This window comes from Strigops habroptila, chromosome 10 (assembly GCF_004027225.2).
Source record: "Strigops habroptila isolate Jane chromosome 10, bStrHab1.2.pri, whole genome shotgun sequence".
Classification (NCBI taxonomy): Eukaryota; Metazoa; Chordata; class Aves; order Psittaciformes; family Psittacidae; genus Strigops; species Strigops habroptila.
In genome coordinates, this window is record NC_046359.1 from 17987811 (window position 1) to 18009513 (window position 21703).

Consider the following 21703-nt stretch of genomic DNA (forward strand, 5'->3'; position numbering starts at 1 on the left):
ATAAAGCTATTTTAATGGCACTGATTCAAATCCATGTTTGTATTTATGTAAACAATAGTCTTCTCCTCTTAACTTTGCTCCTAAGTGCAAGAATACAGTAGCATGTTTTCATTTGTAGCCTTCCCGTTTCCTTCGGTACCTACAGTATGTATATTACTATACTAAATGAAATAATAGATCATCTAACAAAGATCACTACGTGCAATACTGTATTTAGTGTTTCTATTTCAATTTTTTTAGAATGTTAATTTATATGAAAATAAAAGGAATAATAATGAAATAACTGCCTTCTCTCTTTACTATGAGGGTTTGCTAGCACCACATCCCATTCAAGCTCCTGTGATTAAGGAAAAACTTTTGTGAAGGCATTAGTGGAAACAGGGCTTCTCTTTCCTTGCCTTTTGGAAGCATAGTGACAGTAATTCCCAGTTATGTGGATATATTACCTTTTCCCCAGGTGGTGGTAGCAAGGAGCTTCAGAGTCCTTCACCCAGTCAGACTGTTTCACTTGTTCCTCTGGCTTGTGCATGCCTTCCAGTAGTGCATTTGGCTCAGGTTTGTAACTTGTTCCTACTAACCCTGCCTAACGTAACAGTCTCAAGGAATTGCTATTAGGGCAAAAACATGCACTAAAAAGGTATTATCTGCATATTATAATGCCTTTATATATATATATACACATACATACATATATGTTTTATATCATTAAAGTGTTGTCCATCAACCTGGTAGGACTGTCACATACAGACATACTACCCTTTTCACTGCAGCATTGATGCTAAAAGTCATTTGCAAACCCCTCTTTCTGAAGAACAGTGTCAAAGGCTGACTGCAGCTGGTGGTACTGTGTTATAATCTGAAGATACAAGCTGCTACACGTATTTCCTCTTCCATTTTATTAAGACACAACCTATTTGGTTGAACATGTCTCTCTTGCTCTCTTGTAGCTTCTCTCCAGCCTGTTTTCTAACTTCCATACAGAGTAAAGTCGTCCACGATTCACAGCACTAATGTCGACCCACAGCACTTTCAGAGTGGATTCCCAGCATAAAAGATTCACTACTGCTCTTTTTTCCAGTGGCATGCTCATCTTTTTTACAGAATTCTGGACTAATGTTCTTCTGTTTCTCTGGGTGTGTTTTAAAGAGGTTGAACACCCCAGTGGTCCCCTCTCCCTGTTTATTGCAACATCAGGCATACTACACCTTGAGTCGGCTGTAGCCCTACAACAGTTCTCACAGACAAAATTCTGAACCTTTTGATCACCAACATCACATATCACTACTATTACTTAAACAAATGCAGCAGCTAAATAAGGACTTTCATACCTGAACAGCAGATATTACTTATGGAGAATATCAGTCTGGGGTTTTTATGAGGAGCTGAGAAGATTCATGTTGTTTTGCTTCCAAATTAAAGCCTTTCAGAAGCATCGTACTTTGTCATGTGTCATGACACAGTAGTGGTTAGAAGCTTTTGTAGCACCTTTCATCATCCCAAAGCATTTCCAAAACTTTGAAGTGTTAACCAACAGTGGCAGTAGGAATACAATTAGTGACAACTTCCACAGACAGAGATTTTTTTCTTGCCCAGTTTTTCAGTGATCAGCTTAAAAAGTTGGAAGCAGTTATTAATTTCATTAAGAGAAGCTATAGCAAGTCTCTGCATTGCAATTATTTTGTTGCATAGTCTAGGTTAATAAGAAAAGCCAAGTTTGTACCAAGTTACTTAAGCTACTTAAAAGTTACTGCTATGCACAGAACAAGTGAAAAACTGATGGAGCTAACTTTTTCTGAAGGTAGCGTGAACAGATAAGGAGAAAGAAAACCATGCCTCACACCATTCAGGTCTGCCACACATCAATCAAGTGGGATTCTCGTCACATAACAGGTTTTCCAAGCCATTTGCTTGCTTATGACAGAACCATCTGTACCTATGCTGTACCTGATATTCAGCCAACCTACCTGTGAAGGCATCGACTGTCCATTCCCTCAAAAAAATGAGGTCTCTCTGAAGATAAAGGGTCCCTGTTCAGTCACTGCTGTTTTCTCATTTATTCCCATCTGCAGCTCAAACTTAAGCTCTTAGAAACTTCATTTCTCACCCCAAATTGGGGCCCTGCCAAAATGGCGGTTCCAAGGTAATAGAGCTTAACATTTACTGTCCTACTCCTTCCCCTGTCCCACAGCACCACTCTACTTTACGAAATACTGCATCTATCTGACCCTAAAGGTTTTCTAATCTACTCTGAGACTTGCCTTGCTCTTAGATTGCTTCCACAAGGGGGAGGTTTTCGAATTGCAGTTTATGCCTCTGGTACAGTTCAGCAGTTCAGGCAACAAGAAGCTGGGAGAGCTGGAGCTGGAGTCTAGGCTGTGCCACAAACAGAAGTTCAGGTGGGTGCTGGGCAACAAATGTACCTGCAAAGCAGGAGAAGTGCTTAGAGACAGAGGTGTTGGAGATGGCTGCCTGAGCTCCTTTTGAGCTGACTGGCATAGGCACTTTCAAGTTCTGAGCACCTAATCCTGCTTAGGTAGCTAAAGCACAGCTAATTCTCAAAACCAACAGCCACAAAAAAACCCAACAAAACCCAACACACACAAAACCAGAACTCCCAAAACAAAAAACCAACAAAACCTCCATGTATCCAAACTCATTGAATTGCTGAACTGTGAGAGGACTTGGTCAAGAGTTGGGGAAGAGAGCAAAGGGCTCCTGTAAGCATCAGTTACAGTGCCATAAAGGACAAAACCCTCCCACCCTCCCATGCTAGTTGTGATCTAGTTCCTCCTGCCTCTTTCAAGACCTATGACAGGCATCCCTCCTGGTCACATGGAGGCTCATTCTGCAGTGTGAAAAAACTACCTCTCCTCAGTAGTGTCTTCCTTCAAGGTTATTTTGCAACTATCTTTTCCCTGGGTTGGAAAGAAAAAAAAACAAACAAACAAAAAAAAAACCCAAACAAACCAAAAACACTACCCTACCTTTGGTGAGGCACATGGTGCACTCAGCCAAGAGAGCAACCATTAAAGCTCAGCTATATCTTAAGTTTTACTCTCCCCCCCCACCGTGTAGTTTGATGCCAGTTACATAAGGATCTTTCTTGCTGTATTTTAAGCAAAACCACTTTGGTCAGGGTACTAGTTGTTTCTCTTACCACAAATGGTGCCAGCAGCTCAGCCAGTGATGGAGCTTTGGTTGTCTTCTTGTCAGTTAACCAAAAAAACAGAATTTGTGCATGCAGAATCAACTCCAGAATCAAGATTAGTGCATTTTATTTTTCCCTCTTGCCTTGCAGGTACTTTTGAGGGGAGTGGGGGACAAGGAAAGAACTAGCTCCATATTCTCAAGCTGTCAGGTTGAGACATCATTTACCTGTATCTGGTAAGATCAAAAGGAAGCTGGAGTATATACTGCTTAGAGAGCAGTTGGACACAAGGTGTTGAAGCAAAGCCCATAGACCTGGATGCCATATAACCCTAAAGTAGCTTTATTATTTAATCTATAATTTAACAGTAGACCTATAAAATAATTACGTTATACTTACTTAAAGCATTTCTTCATTTTTTTTTGTTTTCACTTACTTATAAAACAAGAATTAAATACAGTTTTAACCATTACAAGCTCAACTCAGTTTTTACATAAACACAGCTCCTAGAAGGAGCTTTAAGCTGCAGCATATTCATATTGCAAACTGGTGAAAAACCCAAGCAGGGCATAGCTTAAAGGTAAAGATTCTTGCACATTTTTCCTAACTGAAGTTACTAGGGTGCTTTTCTTTCTACAAAATGCCTTTTAGTTCATCTCTTTCAAGTGGAGACTGAGATCCCTGTAATCTTAGTAGACTTCAGCTATTGCCACCTTCCCCCCACCCTCAACACTTAAGCCTAGACAGAATGGTGCCCATTTGGTGGCTGGTACAACACTGGCAGTGCAACAGCAGCAGCCTCTAAGGCAATCCCTGCGTGAGGCGTTTCCCTGTGCACTTCTGACACACTGAAAGATCGCAGTAGAAAAGCCATGGCTGTTCATGTAATAGGGCTAACAGACCTGCCCAACCTCATCCCGCCCATGCCAATCCCCACAAATGGCTTGGTGAGCTCTGCTGGAGCTCAGTCTTGAAAGCCTCTTAGAGCAGCCTGTCCCACATAATAGAGACCTGTGGCGCTGAGCCCTTAGCTGGTGACAGTGCTAAACACATTAACCCCTTCAAGCAGCTACATGTGAAGGGGCTGGAGGGAAAGCGCTCCCACAGCAAGCTGGTTTCACTAGCTGCAGATGCTGAGCTGTGAGACATGCATCAGGGAGTCAGCATGTCATTTTTAATTTGTAAGCTTCAGACAATTGAGCACGCACAGGCCTTGGTTTGGGAGAAGGGGCTCATTTGTTTTCAGGCATAGGATTTTAATGCAGCTGGGACTAATACAGATCAGAACTGTAACAAATGGGATAAACGGGACATGCTAAACTCCATCAACTGAATAACAACATAGTATGATTTAAAATGAACTTCAAGTGTTCACCAACACTGATTTTGTAGGACTCAAAAACTGAGTGGACCACCAGTACTGTAGCAATTACAGCTTACTCTCCCTGCTTCCTACAGCTGTGACCCATTCCAGCAGCACTGACTGATGGGTTTGTCCTTTCACACTAGCACATTAACATGATTTCGAACCATGGGAGAGACACCACTCCCAAAACCTGATGACACTGATGCAGCTTTTGTATTCAATCCAGCAATGACCAAATTTTGTCCTTTGTGCGACAGTGCTTTTACACCTTAAGGGAAACATCGTTCCTTTAAGTGTTCTCAGCTCCTCTCCCACTACCCTTCCACCTTCCTCGGTCTGAACAGGCATAAATAAAGGTCATAAATGGATGTTGTCCTTCTTGGAGTAAGGGGGACACGTATCTAGCACACAAAAACCTACTGAAAGCCTAGTTAAACCATGACCATTTTAAGCCAGGCAGCTGACCTAGCATCTGAGTCCCTTAGTCAACATATTCTAACCTCTGGCATATTCTGCCACAAGAAAAACATACATGGCTAGGTCTATAATACTTTAAACAGCTGTTTACTATAGCTAGGTTACAAAATAAACACTGCTGCAGAGACCACGTGTTCGATATACTCTAACCACAACAGCATCAGAACCCACCCTCCGTCTGCTCTGTGTTCGCAGTGGCTGACCCAGCTCCTCGCCCTCTTCCCCTCACTTCTTATCTGCCATTCAGACACCAAGCCGGAAACGTTTGTCATTGCACAATTAAAGTTGTCTTAAGGAGATGAGCCTCATCGAAGAGTCTCACTTGCTTTTTGCATGTTACGCTCCCTCATCTGCATCCCCCAGTCCTGGGCAGCACTTCAGTTATTTCCAAGTGGGAGCAACAAGCTCCAGACCAAAGCACAGGAAAGGTGTTCTTGTCTTTTGGAGGGGAGTGGAGTGTAGGGCAGAGGGCTTTACTCCACACAGTGGAAACATTTAGTGCTGGATTCAGCCAATTGGTCACTTAAGATGATCAATCCCAACTTCTGTGAGCCTGCTCCACTCCAGAAGATCCAACTGCCAGATTATATTGGAAATACAATGAAACTTTATGGTGAAGTGCCTAACAGAGCCCATTAAAAAGCACTATTCCAGTAGGCAAGCAACAAGGAGCCTTTCCTTGCTGGAGAGATGCCTCCTGAAAGAAAACAAAACACACAAAAAAAAAGGAAACGAAGCAACAAACCAACAAAATGGACAGTCTGCTCAGTGGAGGAGGAGAGGCAGCAGTAAATCTGATGGGGGCAAGACCAAGCAGTAGCTACATGCCTGCTCTCACAGTTTGCCCGAGTTGTTAAGATTCACAGACATGCACCGGCACTGCTTGACCTTCTGAATTTTCTTGAGTCGGAAAGGTGGGTCCAGCTCCGGGCACTCCAGCTGCACGGTTGAAGAGGTGACCTTGTGTGGCTTGCAGAAAGCACAGGACTGGAAGGACTCCTCCTCCTTTTTCACATGCCGTGGTATGTAGAAGGAATTGCACTGCCCATAGCAAAAGCGATTGATGATGGTGCGGCTTATGCAGCCCTCCTCACTGACAGTCTGCCGCAGGGGCTGCGTCTTGCACCAGTCGCTCTTGAGGTACTTCCTTTCGGTGACCACGAGGGCCTCCTGGCTGGAGGCCAATACCTCCTTGTTCAGCTGCTGCCTCCGCTCCGAGTGGTTGCTGCTGTCTTTGTAAGGGGAGGGAATGGCGCCTGCAGGACGGTTTTTCCTGGTGTCTGTTACTCGAACCAGTGCTGCCATCAGAAAAACGGATACGGCAAATTTCCAAATCATCCTGCAACAGCAACACAAGTAGCTGTTAGGGGAGATGATACATTTTCAAACCACAGAGCTGCAATGGAGCTGAACTTTACGCATGCTTTTAGAAGTAGTGGAGATTTTACTGCCTTTGTAATCCCACCACTCTTCCTGGGAGATTAGCTCTATTCTAGCGTGATTATTTATCATGAGGATGCCAGGCTCCCCCTCCTCCCCCACTCCCCCCCCACCCCCAAGCTCTCCAACTACTTGCTTTTCCCCCATAGGGACACTGCTGCTTTGATCACTGAAGCAGTGATTTTACAGAGGCTTCAGCCAGAAAAGTTCCCTCCTACTCTGTGAAATCCTAGGCCAAACAGCTGGGCAAACTCCTGGCTAGTGAAGGCTCAAGAGACTCCTGCCAATACTGTGACAGCTGATTTGGGGACAGCAGGGGAAAGGGGAAGGGAATACCAGGTTACACAAGGTGAATTCCCATCTCCCTCTTCAGTCCGAGTCCCTGCCCAGCCTCGTTCTACACAGAAGTAGCGAGAGGTGTCCAAAAGCCTATTTTTATTGTTTTAAATTGTTTCTGAAGTTTCTTGGGGCTTTTATGGCACTTTTACAGGCTTGTGTTTGTTGTCTTTGTGGGAGGCTGAAAACTTGATGGATTTATTCTTGCAGTAAGAGGAAATGCTTAAGCACAACTTTGAGGACTTCATTACTGCAACGCCCCTTAGGCAAATGGCTTAAGAAGGTTTGTAAACAGGAGAGAATTCAATATTTATTTTAGATGTTAAGGAATAGGGTAAAGCATAAGCCAGTTGCTAAGTTAAAATAGTCAGCCAGTTGGCAAAAATATTTTTTCCTATGGTTGTCTATTAGGATTTCTTGTTCTGGGGAGCATCTCTTACCAAGCTCTTGGATTTCCATCAACTATTTGTCCAATTCATTTTAGTAATGTGTTTCGATGCGCTTCTAGGATATCAGAGTAAATGTACTAAATTTCCTCATGAAGTCAATGCTCACCAGTGAACTGCCACAACTCATTCGACAGTTCATTTCACACCATTCTCCCTGGGAAGGGAAAACAGAGGGTCTCCAGGGTGCCAGAAGTGGGTGCAGCCCAGAAACTTCCCATTTGAAGGCAAGAACACTTCAGGTCTTTTTTAAAAAGTGCTCTGTTCACCTTTGTTTTTAACGGACTGTATTTGTATAATAGCATACAGATGAAAGACTCACCCTCTCTTCCCAGTAAAGCTTCAAATCCTACCAAGCAATGATTTGTTTTTTTCCCTTTAAAGAGATGCCAAGACAAAAAAAATACTGTCACACTGGTAAATACAGACATGTCTAACATTATAGACACTTGAAATGCTGCATAAGTACTCCTAACATGAAAACATGCTATTTCCCAAAAAGGGTAACAGCAGTAACAAATAATTCTCACCTAACAAAGCAGACCAAAAGTATTTAACCCCTGTGGAGATAAAGAGAAGGAACTACTGCAGCAGACAAGGTGAGATAACATACATTAAGGTGATTGTCTAAGTTTATGAGATCTCAGTGTCAGACTCTGACTAAATTTCTAAGGAGAGAAGCTTGAAGGCTGAGGGAAAGTGCTAATCCTATGGCCATGAATGGAAGGTGTTGTGATGCACAGTTGAATTTTACCAGAAACAGCTTTAGGTGGAAGCCAGTATTTCTAAATCCCAAATAAGGTCATTCATCTGCCCACTGACACCCACTGTAGCCATGGGTACTTTAAATCAGTGGCCTATTTTCACACTGCTTAGCATTCAGCACACAAGTCCAGAAGTTTTGTCCAGAGTCTTTAAATGAAGCAAGACTAGACTTGGCTTTGCTCGCAGGTATTGTCGCCAAGACCACTGGATGTCAACCCACACAGCTAGGCCAAAACCTAATCAGGTAATTAGTTTCAGTTGAATATAGTGTTCCACGCTTCCTTTCAAACTGTTCTCATGGTATTCTGCACCGATGGCTGCATTTCAGTAGTAGATAAAACAACTGACCCCCACTGCTTTGTGTTTTATATAGAAAGGGGAGAAAAAAACTCAGGCGTTACAAGCGTGCTCCTTTTAGAGAAAGACAGAGGTGAGCTCTTCACAAGATGCTTTACGCCAACAGTCCTCATGCATACTCTTCTATTCTTCTCTTGAAACACAAGCCCACAAAGCAATGTGATAACTCCTTCAGGGAGGGAATTTGGTCCTTTTCAGCAGGGATAGGGCTGCTCCAGTCTTCTCTGATCCTGGCTGGGAAGAGGACGGTTCAGGTCCAGAGGCACATCAGGAGGAGACACACACTGTTTTCCTCAACCCTTCCTCTTTTCTTTAGGAAACCCTGTCCTACCACACCTGTCCTTTCTCATCACAAAATGCAAGTTGAAACCATTTCCCTTTAGTGTCAAGGATGGGATCACGTAGAAATCCTATGTAGGAATTCATGAAAGCTGACAGAGAGCTAACAGCTCAAAGTCTACAATATAGAGAAATATTACAGTAGCTTTCTAATTACTGAAATAGTTTTATGTAGGCATGGAGAGCCATTCAACAGAGTAAGTAGGATTTATTCAGTAAGTCTATGTTTATAACTAATAAAGCATTGTTAATCAAAGCCACTATTGTAATGTTAGAAACCAAATGCTGCAGTCCACATTAGCAAGTACTTTTACAGACAAGTAGCAATGCACCACCTATTTCTGTCACCGATCCTTATCAAACCTGGACTTTAAAATGTTTACATAATAGAATAACAATCTATTTTACACTAGCAGGTCAAACGTGCATTCTGTCAGATCGTGGAATTTCTAATCACAGGGCTGCCCCTTACTAGCCTGCAAATCACCCTTTTCTAAGCCCTGGCACATAGATCCCCTATTCAAGCAAGTAAGGGTGCAAACAAGGTCACCTGGTGCCAACAACATGCCAAGGACTACATGTATTTTTGGTGCTCACATGCACAGAGAAGAGGAACCTAAGCATTCTTAGAGAAACAGAGTATTTTGTAAACTTAGTCTGAATGCAAAGCAACATGGGGAATGTTGTCTGTCTGCAGACAGAGTGGGATGAGAGGAAATGCAAAACGTACTGGAGAAGAATCTGGCTTCTGGCAAGAACAGGATAGTTCTGTCCTACTTAGATGTCACAGAATTGAACAGCATGTGGCTGAGACCAAGCAAGCAAGAACTGCCTCAAGAGACCAATGACTCTAAAACTTGCACAAATGCCAGCCTGGGCCCATCATTCCTTCTGCACGGGGGACTCCCTATGGCAGAGCCGGCGGGAGCTCCCATGTAAAAGTTTCCAACTTCTTCAAGCACTGTTGCCAGCTGCTGCCAGGTCCCCCCATCGCTTTTTTCCTGTGTGTGAGCTGGGGAACCTAATCACAGACTAGATACCAAACAAGGCCTAGCTGCATTTAGATTTCACATGCTAAGCTTTTATCTCTTTGAGATAACAAAATCAGCATCAAGCATGAGCTCATAAACTCACCAAACTCATCATGCTGGAGCTGGGATATCAGGTACACAAAGGAGAGTAAAAACTCCTTGGCCAAGGAGGCAATATCCAGCTCTGCAATCTGGTGAGGTTGGGGCACTCAGCTGGGAAGGAAAGACCCAGGATCACTGTGTCTGCCCTTAGCTTTATTTCTTCTTTGTATCCAATTACTGTGTAACATATAAAATATCTACCAAGGCAGGCTCCCTCTTGCATACCAATCTTCTGGCCCTATAACTCATGCATTCTTGAAAGCAATCCAGCTCCGGAGCAGGACAGGCAGTAGTGTAACCCCCAAAATAGCCTATAGTTTTGTGGTTAGGGCACTTCTCTGGAAAATGGAGTATTGGATTTGACCTCAGAATTCAAGTGCATCATTTCTGGAGAAGTCCCCCAGTGCAGAAGTCAGTGCTATGGTCTGAAAGACAGATCACGAGGTAATGGCAGCACCCATCTATGCTGAGTGACTGGTCCACCATTTCCTCTGGTTTTCAAAGGCGTGCCCAGTTTCTCAGCTCAAGATGTAGTTTCTTACTAGGAATTCCTGTTTTGTAGATCAGGCTATTTCAGGGTTGCAGGTGGATAGAAAGAGAGGAGGATGTAACTGGAAGATTGCAGTGATATTTTATGTTAGCTGCTCAGGAAATCAGCAGGTGTGAGACCCATGTGTTTGTTTTAACATGCAACACCTACAAAGCACTCTGCATTATCAGCATTCCTGGAAGCATCCAACTCTGATATAGGTATGACGCAATCATCTCCTCTTCACCAAGCCTGCCTGGCAAGGGTTCAGAAATAGAGCCACAGACAATGGTTTAAAAAAAAACCCAAACCTGCAAAACTTTTCTTACCATGGAACTTGAAGGCCTACCTGCTTAGTCACAGGACGGATTCACCCTAGGAAGATGATAATCAAATTCAGAGATGCTCTACTCTTTGAAAATTTTGAGTTTAATGAACAGCTGAAGAGTTTGCCTTAGAAAATGGTTTCTCTGCAACTATCAGCAAAAGGCAGACATTATAAACTAGATTAAATTAGGTACAGTTCTGTGGCATGGCACATACAGGGACACATTTGACCACCTGCATCACTTTTTTCCGGCTTCCATCCTGCAAAATTCATAGACACGAAAGCTCTCCTTTGGGATTAGCTATTCAGCTGACTGTGAGAATCCCTGCTAACAAAATCTTTTCTATTCCCCACCTACTTTCACAAGTTAAAAAACAATCTGTATAAACCAGCCCTATGTATATTAATGTAAGAACATGGTGTACAAGGTTAGTTCTCGGCATTTAAGATGGGACACAAGAAGCGTTCCTTGAAGACAAGCCAGGCAGTAACTTTTCAAAGAACTAAAACTTGGCTTTAGCAACAGATGTGGGAAGCCAGGAAATATCAGATTCTCTACCAGGAAGCCAAAAATGCTATTTATTTAATTTATTAATGGTTAGGCATGATTTTAATGGTACGATGTTCACATAAAGACTACACAAATCAGGCATCTTTGTGCAAGGGAGGCATTTGGTGCTAACTTCTCCCTTTAAAGTATCATTTGGAAACTATTTCTCCTGTGTCTCAACAACATCAGCAATAACCAAACACTGTACTGTATCTTTCTTTTTGTGGAGCCATGAACCTCTTAGTAAATCATTCCATCATTAATATATTCTCATTATTAAATTGCCAAGACTCAGGCCAGCGACGAAAACAAAACATGTAGGAGGCAGGGGGGAACCAAACTTAAAAAAACTCAGAAAACCCAGTACTGCAGCTAGAATGTGTTATTCAGATACTCGGACACAAAATCTCTGCATTTTAGCAGTAATGAAGAGCTACCATGTACTAGGAAGACTAAGAATCACTTTTTAAAACCACTGCATGCAACACCGAAGGGAATAATTGTTTAAAAAACAATAATTAATGACATTACAAGCAGAAGTTTTTCCATTCTTGCCCTCTAAGAACCTTCTATAGTGATTTGAGAGAAAGCTGTTTTGTTGCATCACAGCCCTAGCAGCTGGTGGTAGAGGGAGAAAACATTTCCTTCAGACTTAATAAACTCCTCGTACACTCACTGGCTGGCTTAGATGGAGATCCTTCCTCCTCTCCATCCTTCCCTCTCCCTCCCATCAAGGAGATCCATCCTTCCCTCCGCCTTGCACCAAAACCCTTCTCCCAGCGAGGCCCAAGCATGTGCACAGGGAACATCACGGAGCTTTGAAGGAGACAGGAAAGGTCTGCCTGCAGGCTGGACACCTCAGGAACCCTACTGTCCTCTCCAGGCTCTTGTTCTGATTTTGGAAGGGGAAGGTGGGGCTGGGTTTCATCGGCGCACATTCCTCAGGAAGGGAAGCATTTCTGCCTGAAGTTCTCCTTGTCAAGACAGTTCCTGAAGACACTGAATTTAAAATATTGAAAAATAGAGTACATCACTGACAAAACCAAAGTACATAGAACAAAGACACTGGTGGCGATAGTCTATGCTAAGATAAAGCTAGTTGTAAGCAACTCAGAGGATGTTGCTTCATTTTAATTTCAGCTCTCACTACAGATTTTCTGCAACCAAGAGCTTTATCTTGAATTTCTCCTGAAAAGGTTGGGTGTTTAGAAGAATTCCTGGTCCGTGCACAAAAATATAAGAGGAATCAAGGACTTGTCATATTCAGTAATGTGTAATGTATCAGATATATTATTTTTTGGACAGGAGCAACTAAGAAGAAAACTTCACCCTTGGCACTGAAACTAAGCAGCTCAAGTGCTGGGGTTTTCCTTCATTTTGCCTGCTATCTTTCTTATCTACCTTTTACTGCCTTCAGAAATTCATGTTTATAACTACTGAACCATTCCTTCTTTCAGGAACTTCAGACAAGCTCATTTGAAACAGGTATGAACGCAGCTGCTCACTTCATCCAAGTTAAGAGATCACATTACTCCAGTGCTCGTCTTTGCGCTGACATCCTGCCGGGAAGTATATTGATTTAAATATTGTATTACTGATCTATTGTATTAGGCTCTCCACAGGCTGAATCCTTCTTATCTTGCATAGCTTCTAAACCTGTGCTTCACTTTATTTTTTTAAATAGTATTAGTATTGGAGGAATTGAGAGAAGTTTTTCATTTTTTAAAGCCAGGACAAGGAGTTTGTGAGAAGAGTCACTGAAGATTTCAATAGGTGAGATATCAGGTTTTATCTATTATATCCAAGATATGAACTAGAGTTCCAGAAGACTAGAGAGAGATTGAGAAGGAGGGAATTTGTGAAGCCAGCCATGGTATTTTTCTTTGAGATACATTCACTAACACTTATATCCACAATAAATACCACTGCTTCTCAAAAAATACATACACATATAATAAAGGCAATACTCAACTAGAAGAAAATAGTGAAGGAAACCATGATCCAAGTTTGGGTTTTTTTTTTTAAAGGCTGAATGTTAGCCAGGTAGTACGGCGAAGCAAGTACTATCAACTTCATACTGCCTTGTATTTATCGGTAGCAAAAATTCGATTGAACAACTCTGTCAGCATTTATCATTTTAACACAGGAAAAGTAAAATAAAGAGGAGGAAGAAAAGCTGCAAGAAATGTAAAAGCTAACTCATCCTACAGTAGCTCTGGTAAGGTAGCAATGCCATTTTTAGGAGAATGTGAATATACAGAAGTGCAGCTGAATACTGTAACAGGTAACTGGACAAAGGCTTTCTGGAATATTGTTATGATTAAAACTCCTAATTTCTGTTGCAATTTCAGCTTCAGGAACTTGTGGTTTTAGAGTCAACCACAGACAAATGTCTGCCTGGTGAGCACATGTGAATTGTCCCAAGCAGAGTGAGATGTCCTACTCAGAAGTGTCTGGGTAGTCATCAGAACTGGCAGCACATGCAACACCAGGGAAAAAGGGGGACTGGGAGGAGGGAAAAACCCACAAAATAAAAACAGATTTCTGCTTGCCGTCTATGAGGTTGATTTTCTTTCTCCCAACCTGGTTTTGGAGAATGCTACAGTCAGGGAGTGGGGGAATAAATAAAAGAAAACTTCTTGGATACAAGGAGAACAACTTTTTGGAAAAGACTGAAAGTTAGTTCTCCTCTGAATCTAAAAAATGTCTCTTTGCAAGAGTGAGCCAGGATGTGTTCTCCTTCTCAGGGTTCCTCAGCTTTTCAGTATGAGATAAAGTGCCCCAAATAGGCAAGTCAGTTCTGTTTGCGCATGAACCATTTGCCCAGCAAGCAATAATAGCCTACATTTAACTTTATTCTCCTGTGCAGAAGGCAATCCCATTTGGCAGTGTTTTATTCAGGAGAAAACAGCAGACTTCTGCCCTTGGGAAACTAAAAACTAAATCAGAAGGGAAGTGGTGGCTTGAGCAAATGTCTTCATTTGTGACCATCCCTCAGCTTGTTGGAAAGGAGGACAGTCAACACAAGAATGGGGAAAGTTCAGCGTTTAAATACAATAGCTCATTTCATTGCTTCCTCGCTGGAGAATCAATACTACAAAAGACTATTTTGCAATGAGTAGTCTCCATTATATTTTTGTTGTTTGCATGACAACAGAACATAGAAACCCCATCCAAGACTAGTGCCTGACTAAGCAACACAACTTCAAATGTTTGTAGACTAACTTGGTGAGCAACATATGGTGGGACCAGCACTGAGCACAAAGGGGAAGTGAGTTACTGGAGCTCAGAAATTAAATGAGAATGGACCGTTTCCATGTCTTTCAATTGCACGCATGGCACCAATGTTCTTTTCACTGATCAATCAGATTTGTTACCCTTAGGCAAGCTTTTCCCTGAAAACATTATACTTTTATACGAAAATAGTTCTGTATGAAAATTTCCAATACAGTTTCCCTGGGTTTTGATAGAAAAGAAATGGAGTTAGGAGCTTTATTGCTCTGTAGCCTCAAACAATGCACTATTTCCAGAGCACACAGCTCATTTTCTAGCTCACAATAAGAGAAAAGACATTAGCCTTTAATATACATGCATCACTGTACTTGCACCACTCCCAGAACAGGCCACTTGGATGAGCTCTGTTCTAGAAGAAAACTGAGGCCTGTATATTAAAGCATCACAGAAGTGCTCAAAAGAATTTCTGCTTGCTTCTCTTAATGGTTAGAAAAATGCAAGTACTTCTAAAAATCAACAGGTGTCATATAATCTTGTATATGAAAAACAGTAGATTAACCTACAGAGAAGTAACATTTAAACTTTCCAGGCATTCTGGTAAGTTCTTGTATTCTTTCAGGCTCTCTATTCAAGATACTATCCTCGGATACTACATTATGACTCTTAAAGTAGTCATATTCCTGTTTGAAACATCTAAAATGTTATTAATGGTCTAGTGTTTATATTTTCATTGTTTGTAAGCCAATATCCTATTTATAGAGCTGAAACACAGATGGTTCAAATAACAATTGCTCTTATCTCAACATCCTACAGGCTAGTCTTCCTATTAGGTAGTATGCAAATTCCCATACACACAAAATTTCAGCTATGTATTCCACTATTTTCCAATATGTCTCTTGCAAGAACTATTGCAGCTGTATTTTCATAAAGTTGTCCTAAAAATGGAATAGATTTATTGCTCCAAGAGTTTTTAATTTACATTTATGTCTGCTTAAATTTGCTTGACGAAACATCAGCCCTCCTGACTAACTCAGAACAGTTCTGGGGACAGAGTGCAGAAGACCTGTACTAATGAGCAAATAAAACAAGTATTAAGCCCATTCAGCCTGTTAGCCACACAAACATACAACGAAGTGTCTTACCAGAACTATTAGTTTCACAGAAAAGCATCCTTCTCCTCAATGAGGCCAAATATAGGGAATCCTCTTACCCTTTTTTGCCTTTTCTTTGGTTAATAAGCAATATCCAATTACAAAGCTGACAGTTCCTCACAGAATTTTAAAACTCCATTTTAATTTAATAATCCACTCCTTTTTAATCCACTGACCAGATTTCAAATAAGTTGGGCAGCAAGGCAGTTTTGAAACTCCTATTGCATTATGGATAAGTGTGTTTTCTCCTAGGGTATACACAAAGGCATGAAAAATATTTCAAGGAAGGGGAAGGAGGGGGCGACAAGTCAAGGATATCCCAGTTTGGTACCACATTTGGAGGCATGAATAGTAAAGATGATGTTTAGGGTTACTGTGGTGGACCAGCACACTGAATATATCCACAGAAAATCAGAGTTCACGAGCTCTAATGTTCATGTGTAATACAAGACACCTTGAAACAATAGTGGATCACCTAAAAGTTTTTAATACATTTTCTTGCTCAAGGCGTAAGCTGGCCCAACAGCTAAAACAATTATTTGCACTATGTGTAGCTGGAAGCCAGACAGGAACGAGTCACTGCTGCATGGTATTACCCCTAGATTGATCCTGTATTATTTTGTATCATCTCCCTTTGTTCACAAACTTGCTTGGAGAGTTACAAGACGTCTTCTTATTTCCCTAAGAACACTAGGCTTCTGCTTGTATTTCTGCAGCTACTTTTAGCGGATTAACTAATGGCCCATCAGAATCCCTGATTAATTACTTTCGTTTCAAATGTTTAACTCAGCTGTGAGCTTTGCTCTGAAAGGAAGCCTGTTCACTAGACGTCTCGTATGAGAAAATTCAGGTATGCAACTGAAATGCAACTAAACCTGTGAGGGCTGAGAAGCACAGCAATCACATGCTCTGATGGTTGTTTGTATATGTACATGTGCAAGCCTATAAACAAAGATGACATCTGGAGTTCAAAACCTTCAGAGTTACATGGCTTCTTGGCTACCGTAATACATGCATCAGTTGATGTCTTGATGCAAGTTCTTCAGTTTGGAACTATTCTGCCCCTTATTTTCAAGCTTTTTTTGTAAGAAAGATAAAGAATTATCATTTATTTAACTACGTGTCTACTGATATTTCCAAATTGACAGTAATGTTTATGACTGTCATAGCTGTCAGCTGGACCAAAATAAACCCCAGCAGTTTAACAAATGTCAAAAGTACAGAACTTATGAGGTGTTATAAAGTCAGGACTACAAATAAAATTGTACTTTGATATGCACTATCAACATAAAATGCTAAATACCTTAACATTTCAATATCACTTTCCAGATATACTGGAAAATGTACAGCACACAGAATGAATGGACAAGCTACAGTTTACTCACTGTTATCAGCAGTGTGTGTCACAACAAGAAGGTGAATTTTAAGTGAAATGCTGCAGGATGACCTGTACAACAGGAAATTTCACATCCAAGTACTGGAAACTTACTCCATCCCTCCCACTTCACACTGATGACAACACGTGGCTGTCCCACATCTATGTTCTTGTGGCTTTGATTCATGCTCTGCTCAGTGATTCTCCCTCCGTCATTGCCCGAAGAATGTAAATATTTGTTCTGTCTGTATTCTGGTTTACAGACTTGGCCCATTATTGAATATGAAGGCTGTAATTCAATCATAGAAGGATCTGTTGCCATGCATAAACTGAGATTTTATGTTTTATGACTTAGGCTTTGCAGAGCAGTCGTCTTTCTACTCACCTCCCCCTTTCCTTGCCCATGACTGAATTATAGTTCTGTCTCTCATTGAAGCCTAGTATTATTCTATTTCGCTTCTGCTGAGAGGAAGACCAGAGCTATCATTCTGAATGCACACCAAGCCACAGGAGCCTGGATGAGGTACTCTAATGACAGGTCCTCCTACACAGCACATTTGCAGTCCTTCTGCTAATTAATTTTATTTCCTTTGTCTAGACTAACATAATACAGCAAGTTATGCTCATTTAAAGAAGGATCATTAGCCTTTCGGTTCACTCCAAATGAGGAAGAAAGAAGAGTCACTAGACTGGAATCTGGGGGAGTCTGACTCTGTCCTTGACTACACCACTGCTTATGTTTTTCACTTGACCAAAACTTTGTCTCCAGGAGAACCCGAAACAGCACTATCATCAGAGGAGAGCCTATAATCAAAATCAGATATTGTTGGTATGTGCATGGCAAAGCAGTGGCAGTTACACAGAAGGGTTCTGTCTACGACACACTGCAGTCCTCAGCTTTCTTCCTGGCAATCACTTGGCATTTAGTGTTCACAGCTCCTGACATCCTCAGAGGGCTGAACAAACATGTAATTAAAAACATACCCAAGCGGTTTTCTTCAGAGTCCCCTCACAGAACAAAAGAAGATTCGGTAGTGTGCTACTGGACTAGTAAATCAGAGGCAAAGCTAGTAGTGGGAGTTAAAAAAGTAACACGTCACTATTTGGAAGGGGAGTTTTGACAATGATTGAAACTGTGGAGCTGAGGAGAGTCTCAGAGCTGAGTTGTCAGTCAAACACAGGACATGGGAAATGGAGTGATGCATAATAAACAGATGAAGCAACTTGGGATTTTAAAGTTCAGCCTTCTGAGTCAGGTGGGCAGATCCAGTTTTAGTATCCAGAAAGAAACATAACAAAGATTCACACATCGTACAGGTGCACAGTGGAGTGCAATGATACCACACTTTTCTTAATAATGGCAGGGAAGATCTTCCCTACAACAGAAGAAGAAGGAAGCCTACAGAGGCAATCACGAGCCTCTTTCGCTCACAGTCCCAAAGAAAAGTGCCAGAGCTCACCCTCTGTAGGCAATTTCAGGATCATTGCTAGCTTTGCAACCTCAGTCACATTTACCATTTTCCATTAAAGAGGGGAAGGATTCCAATTTTGGGACTTACTGGCTCAGGGATTATGTTTTTTTTTGCTGAAGTTACTGGGGACCCTCTTTACATAAACACCAGCAGAAGACAGATAGCACCTACAGGCTCTTTATTAACTTAATGTGACTTTGGCTTTTTAACATTGTTTGGCCATAAGCCATTCATACTGTGTCACCACAGCTAAAGTTTGAATATTTTTCCATTACTTGTACTTTCAAGCTCAGAAGAAATTGACAATAAGTAAAAGAGAATCTGAAGATCCTTCTTGTTTGGCTCTTTCAGAAAGCTATTTTCAGAAAGGTCAGGGAGCTACCTCAGAAACAATTAGCCAACATCTAGCTGTAAATTCCAGTCTGAGATGGCAAGTTCCATTTCTCTTCCAGGTCTATTCAAGAGCTCTTCCCAGCTCTAACTTAGGCAGCACTTCCTTGAATCTAGAGGAGAGAGATGACACCTCTGCTAATTTTTGATGACCTCATGTTACTACATAGAAAGACAAAGATACCGAGACGCCATTCCATGTCAGTGCTTGATCTGATTGAGAATCATGAATTGTCCAAGTGGACAAGACAGCTCCCCTTTTGATACGACTACAATGTTAGCTAACATTTCTGTATGTGACCAATAAATGCAAGACTGATTCTGAAGACGAAGTGATCAGAAAGTTTGCTCATTCAGGTTGGTTTGTTTGTTTTCTCTTATTACAAAGCAGTCAGAGAACATGTTGTACATTTCAGTTTACATCATTTTACTAATCCTACCAGTTAGTGTTGTTTCAAGCACTTAAATATATCTTCCTGAAGCAGCAAGGGAGAACAATCAGCTGAAGGGTTTGGCAAACTACTTGTAATGGTTCTCCTAGCATCAACACAGCAAGCGAATGCAATCTGCACCCCTTGCTAAGGCCCATTCCAGTTGATTAGACCAAATCAGATCTTTCCAAGGAAAATGCTCAGATCCATAGGTTTGCTCTGGTTCCTAGTGAGTGATTATGCACACAACTCACATACTTATTTATGGGTGATTAAGACCACAGGTACAAACAATAATATGCTTCCATGAACATGGCTCTTTCTAGAATTTTCTCCTTTCTTGCCCAAACATAGACTTTTTAAAGAAGTTATGTATAATATGAAGTAAGAGGACTGTAATCTCAAATAATGCTAGATGGAAAATATTTTCTGAGACTATGAGAACTAGACATATTGAAAGCCTCATCTCTAAACTGAAGGAAAAGTCCTGACCATCGACCTACATTTTCACTTAAGATCAGCTGAACTATTAGATTCCAGTTTCTTCCTTATTTTCCTTCTGCAGAAGGAAGCAAAATGAGCAAAGTTGGCTTTAAGACACTTTCAATGTAAAACTATCAAACCCTCAAAAGCCAAGAAGCCATTTCACAGAGATAACATCAAAGCCCCCCAAAATACACATAAATCGAACCAGGACCTTCAGGTGTTTTCAGTCTAAAGATACTGACATCTCTTCCCATGAAAAAGCAACTCTGAAACAAGAGTTTTGATCAAGACTTCTCCTGAAAACTTTCATTCCCACTGTGTGGACAGACAAAACAAAAGTTTCAACCCTGAACTCTTGGGGCCAGCTACTACAATTCGTGTAGCACGATAGTCTTCCATGGATCAAGGATATCCACAGCTCCCTGAGAATTTTATATGCTTGTATTTTGAAAGGAGGCTCAGTAAAGAATTTCGCTTAGCAAAACAAGACTGTGCATCCTCTCTTCCCTTACTTAGTTTCAGAACAACAGCTTTTGCTTTGAGTGATTATTTCAGCTTCCATAATTTTTCTCCAGCACAAAATTGTACAGAAGCTCCATAGAGATCAGACCAGTAATTTGGGCAGCATAAGAACACGGGTAATGTCAGAGTGTCAAAGAGAAATGGAATAGCAATTACGAAAATCACTACAAAAAATGCACCTAGCAAAAAAAGACAAAGCTGAAAGTAGCTCACCTGTTGAAAATCTGTTAACTTGGCAAAAACCATTTTTCTTAGAGGACCCTAAGAAGCTCCTAATTAGCACAAAGAGTGAGGAATACTAATTGCCGCTTGGCAAAACTCTGCTCATTAAAAACACAGGGCACATTTGTGGGGTTTTTTCTTCCTTCCTGCCCTCAAAATCCAACTCTTGTTTTGTGATATAAATGACATAAAAGGCTACATCAGAGCAAGTGCACAATTTTGTATCTACATGTTTGTTCTAAGCCTGGAGGACTCTTAAGCTTAGCTAAAAAGAAAAAAAGGAGTGAGAATTAAATCATTAAACTGTATGGTTTAAACAGAATACACAATGGCACTGCAGACTTCAACAAGGAAAGAAAGCAAGAGAGGAGCATTTGAATTAATAGAAACAGACCTAAGAAGGCAAGCCACTGAGTGGATTTACACCGTAACTGTACAGAAGACAAAGAGCTCATCTAAATACCAGTTTTAACAAGGTCCTCTCTATGACTGTTTTCCACCCCCCTCAAAAAAATATTATTTAAAGCTGCTTGCCAAATCCATGGCAAAGCATCTAACAGAAGCGAGAGATGAGATTTGCAGACACTTTAGAAATAGGTGGCAGGGACGTACATGTCACTTGAATCAATGTGAGCAATCCAGAAAACTGTTCCCACACCTACAAAGCCTCCAGTTTCATTCTGGACTGCAACATTGCTTATGCATCTATACAGAGGTGCCTCTGTAGGGTGCCCAGACGTATCACTGGGCAGGTGGTAATGCTGTTTGCTGCCATTCACGCAGAAGCCAGACAAAGCTTGGGAGCCACTCAGCAGCTCCCCAACTGTCCTGCTTTGCCGTGTGTGTTTCACATACGCCCAACTAACACCACTGAGTGGAAGATGAACAGCATCTGGATTACTACCAGTCACCCAAAATTTAGCTAATGGGGCACGTTACTTATCTTTCTTGATCTTCCCCAGTTATGAACATAACCTCAGAGTTTCAGTACCCACATGAACTAGAAATAATTTGACTCACATTTGCCCCACACTGGGGAAAAAAACAACAACCCTCCCCCCCCCCCAAACACCACTAAAAACTGCAGAAAAAGCTAGTGGGAAAGCAGAAAGCAGAGGCATTACCCATTCTTTCTGTTAAAGTTGGGGTATTAAATATGGAACAAACACAAAATTGCTGGACATAAAGGGAATTATAATACCATAA

General features: G+C 41.4%; 1 protein-coding gene across 1 annotated transcript in view; it reads right to left on the minus strand.

The window, feature by feature from the left end:
• Positions 1–3572: 3572 nt before the first annotated feature.
• Positions 3573–21703, minus strand: part of GREM2 (gremlin 2, DAN family BMP antagonist) — a 39171-nt gene continuing 21040 nt past the window's right edge. Inside the window, exon 2 of the mRNA XM_030499652.1 lies at positions 3573–6330. Within this exon, the coding sequence (XP_030355512.1) occupies positions 5826–6329 (504 nt within the window). The 5' untranslated portion in view covers position 6330 and the 3' untranslated portion in view covers positions 3573–5825. The remainder of the gene's footprint in view (positions 6331–21703) is intronic.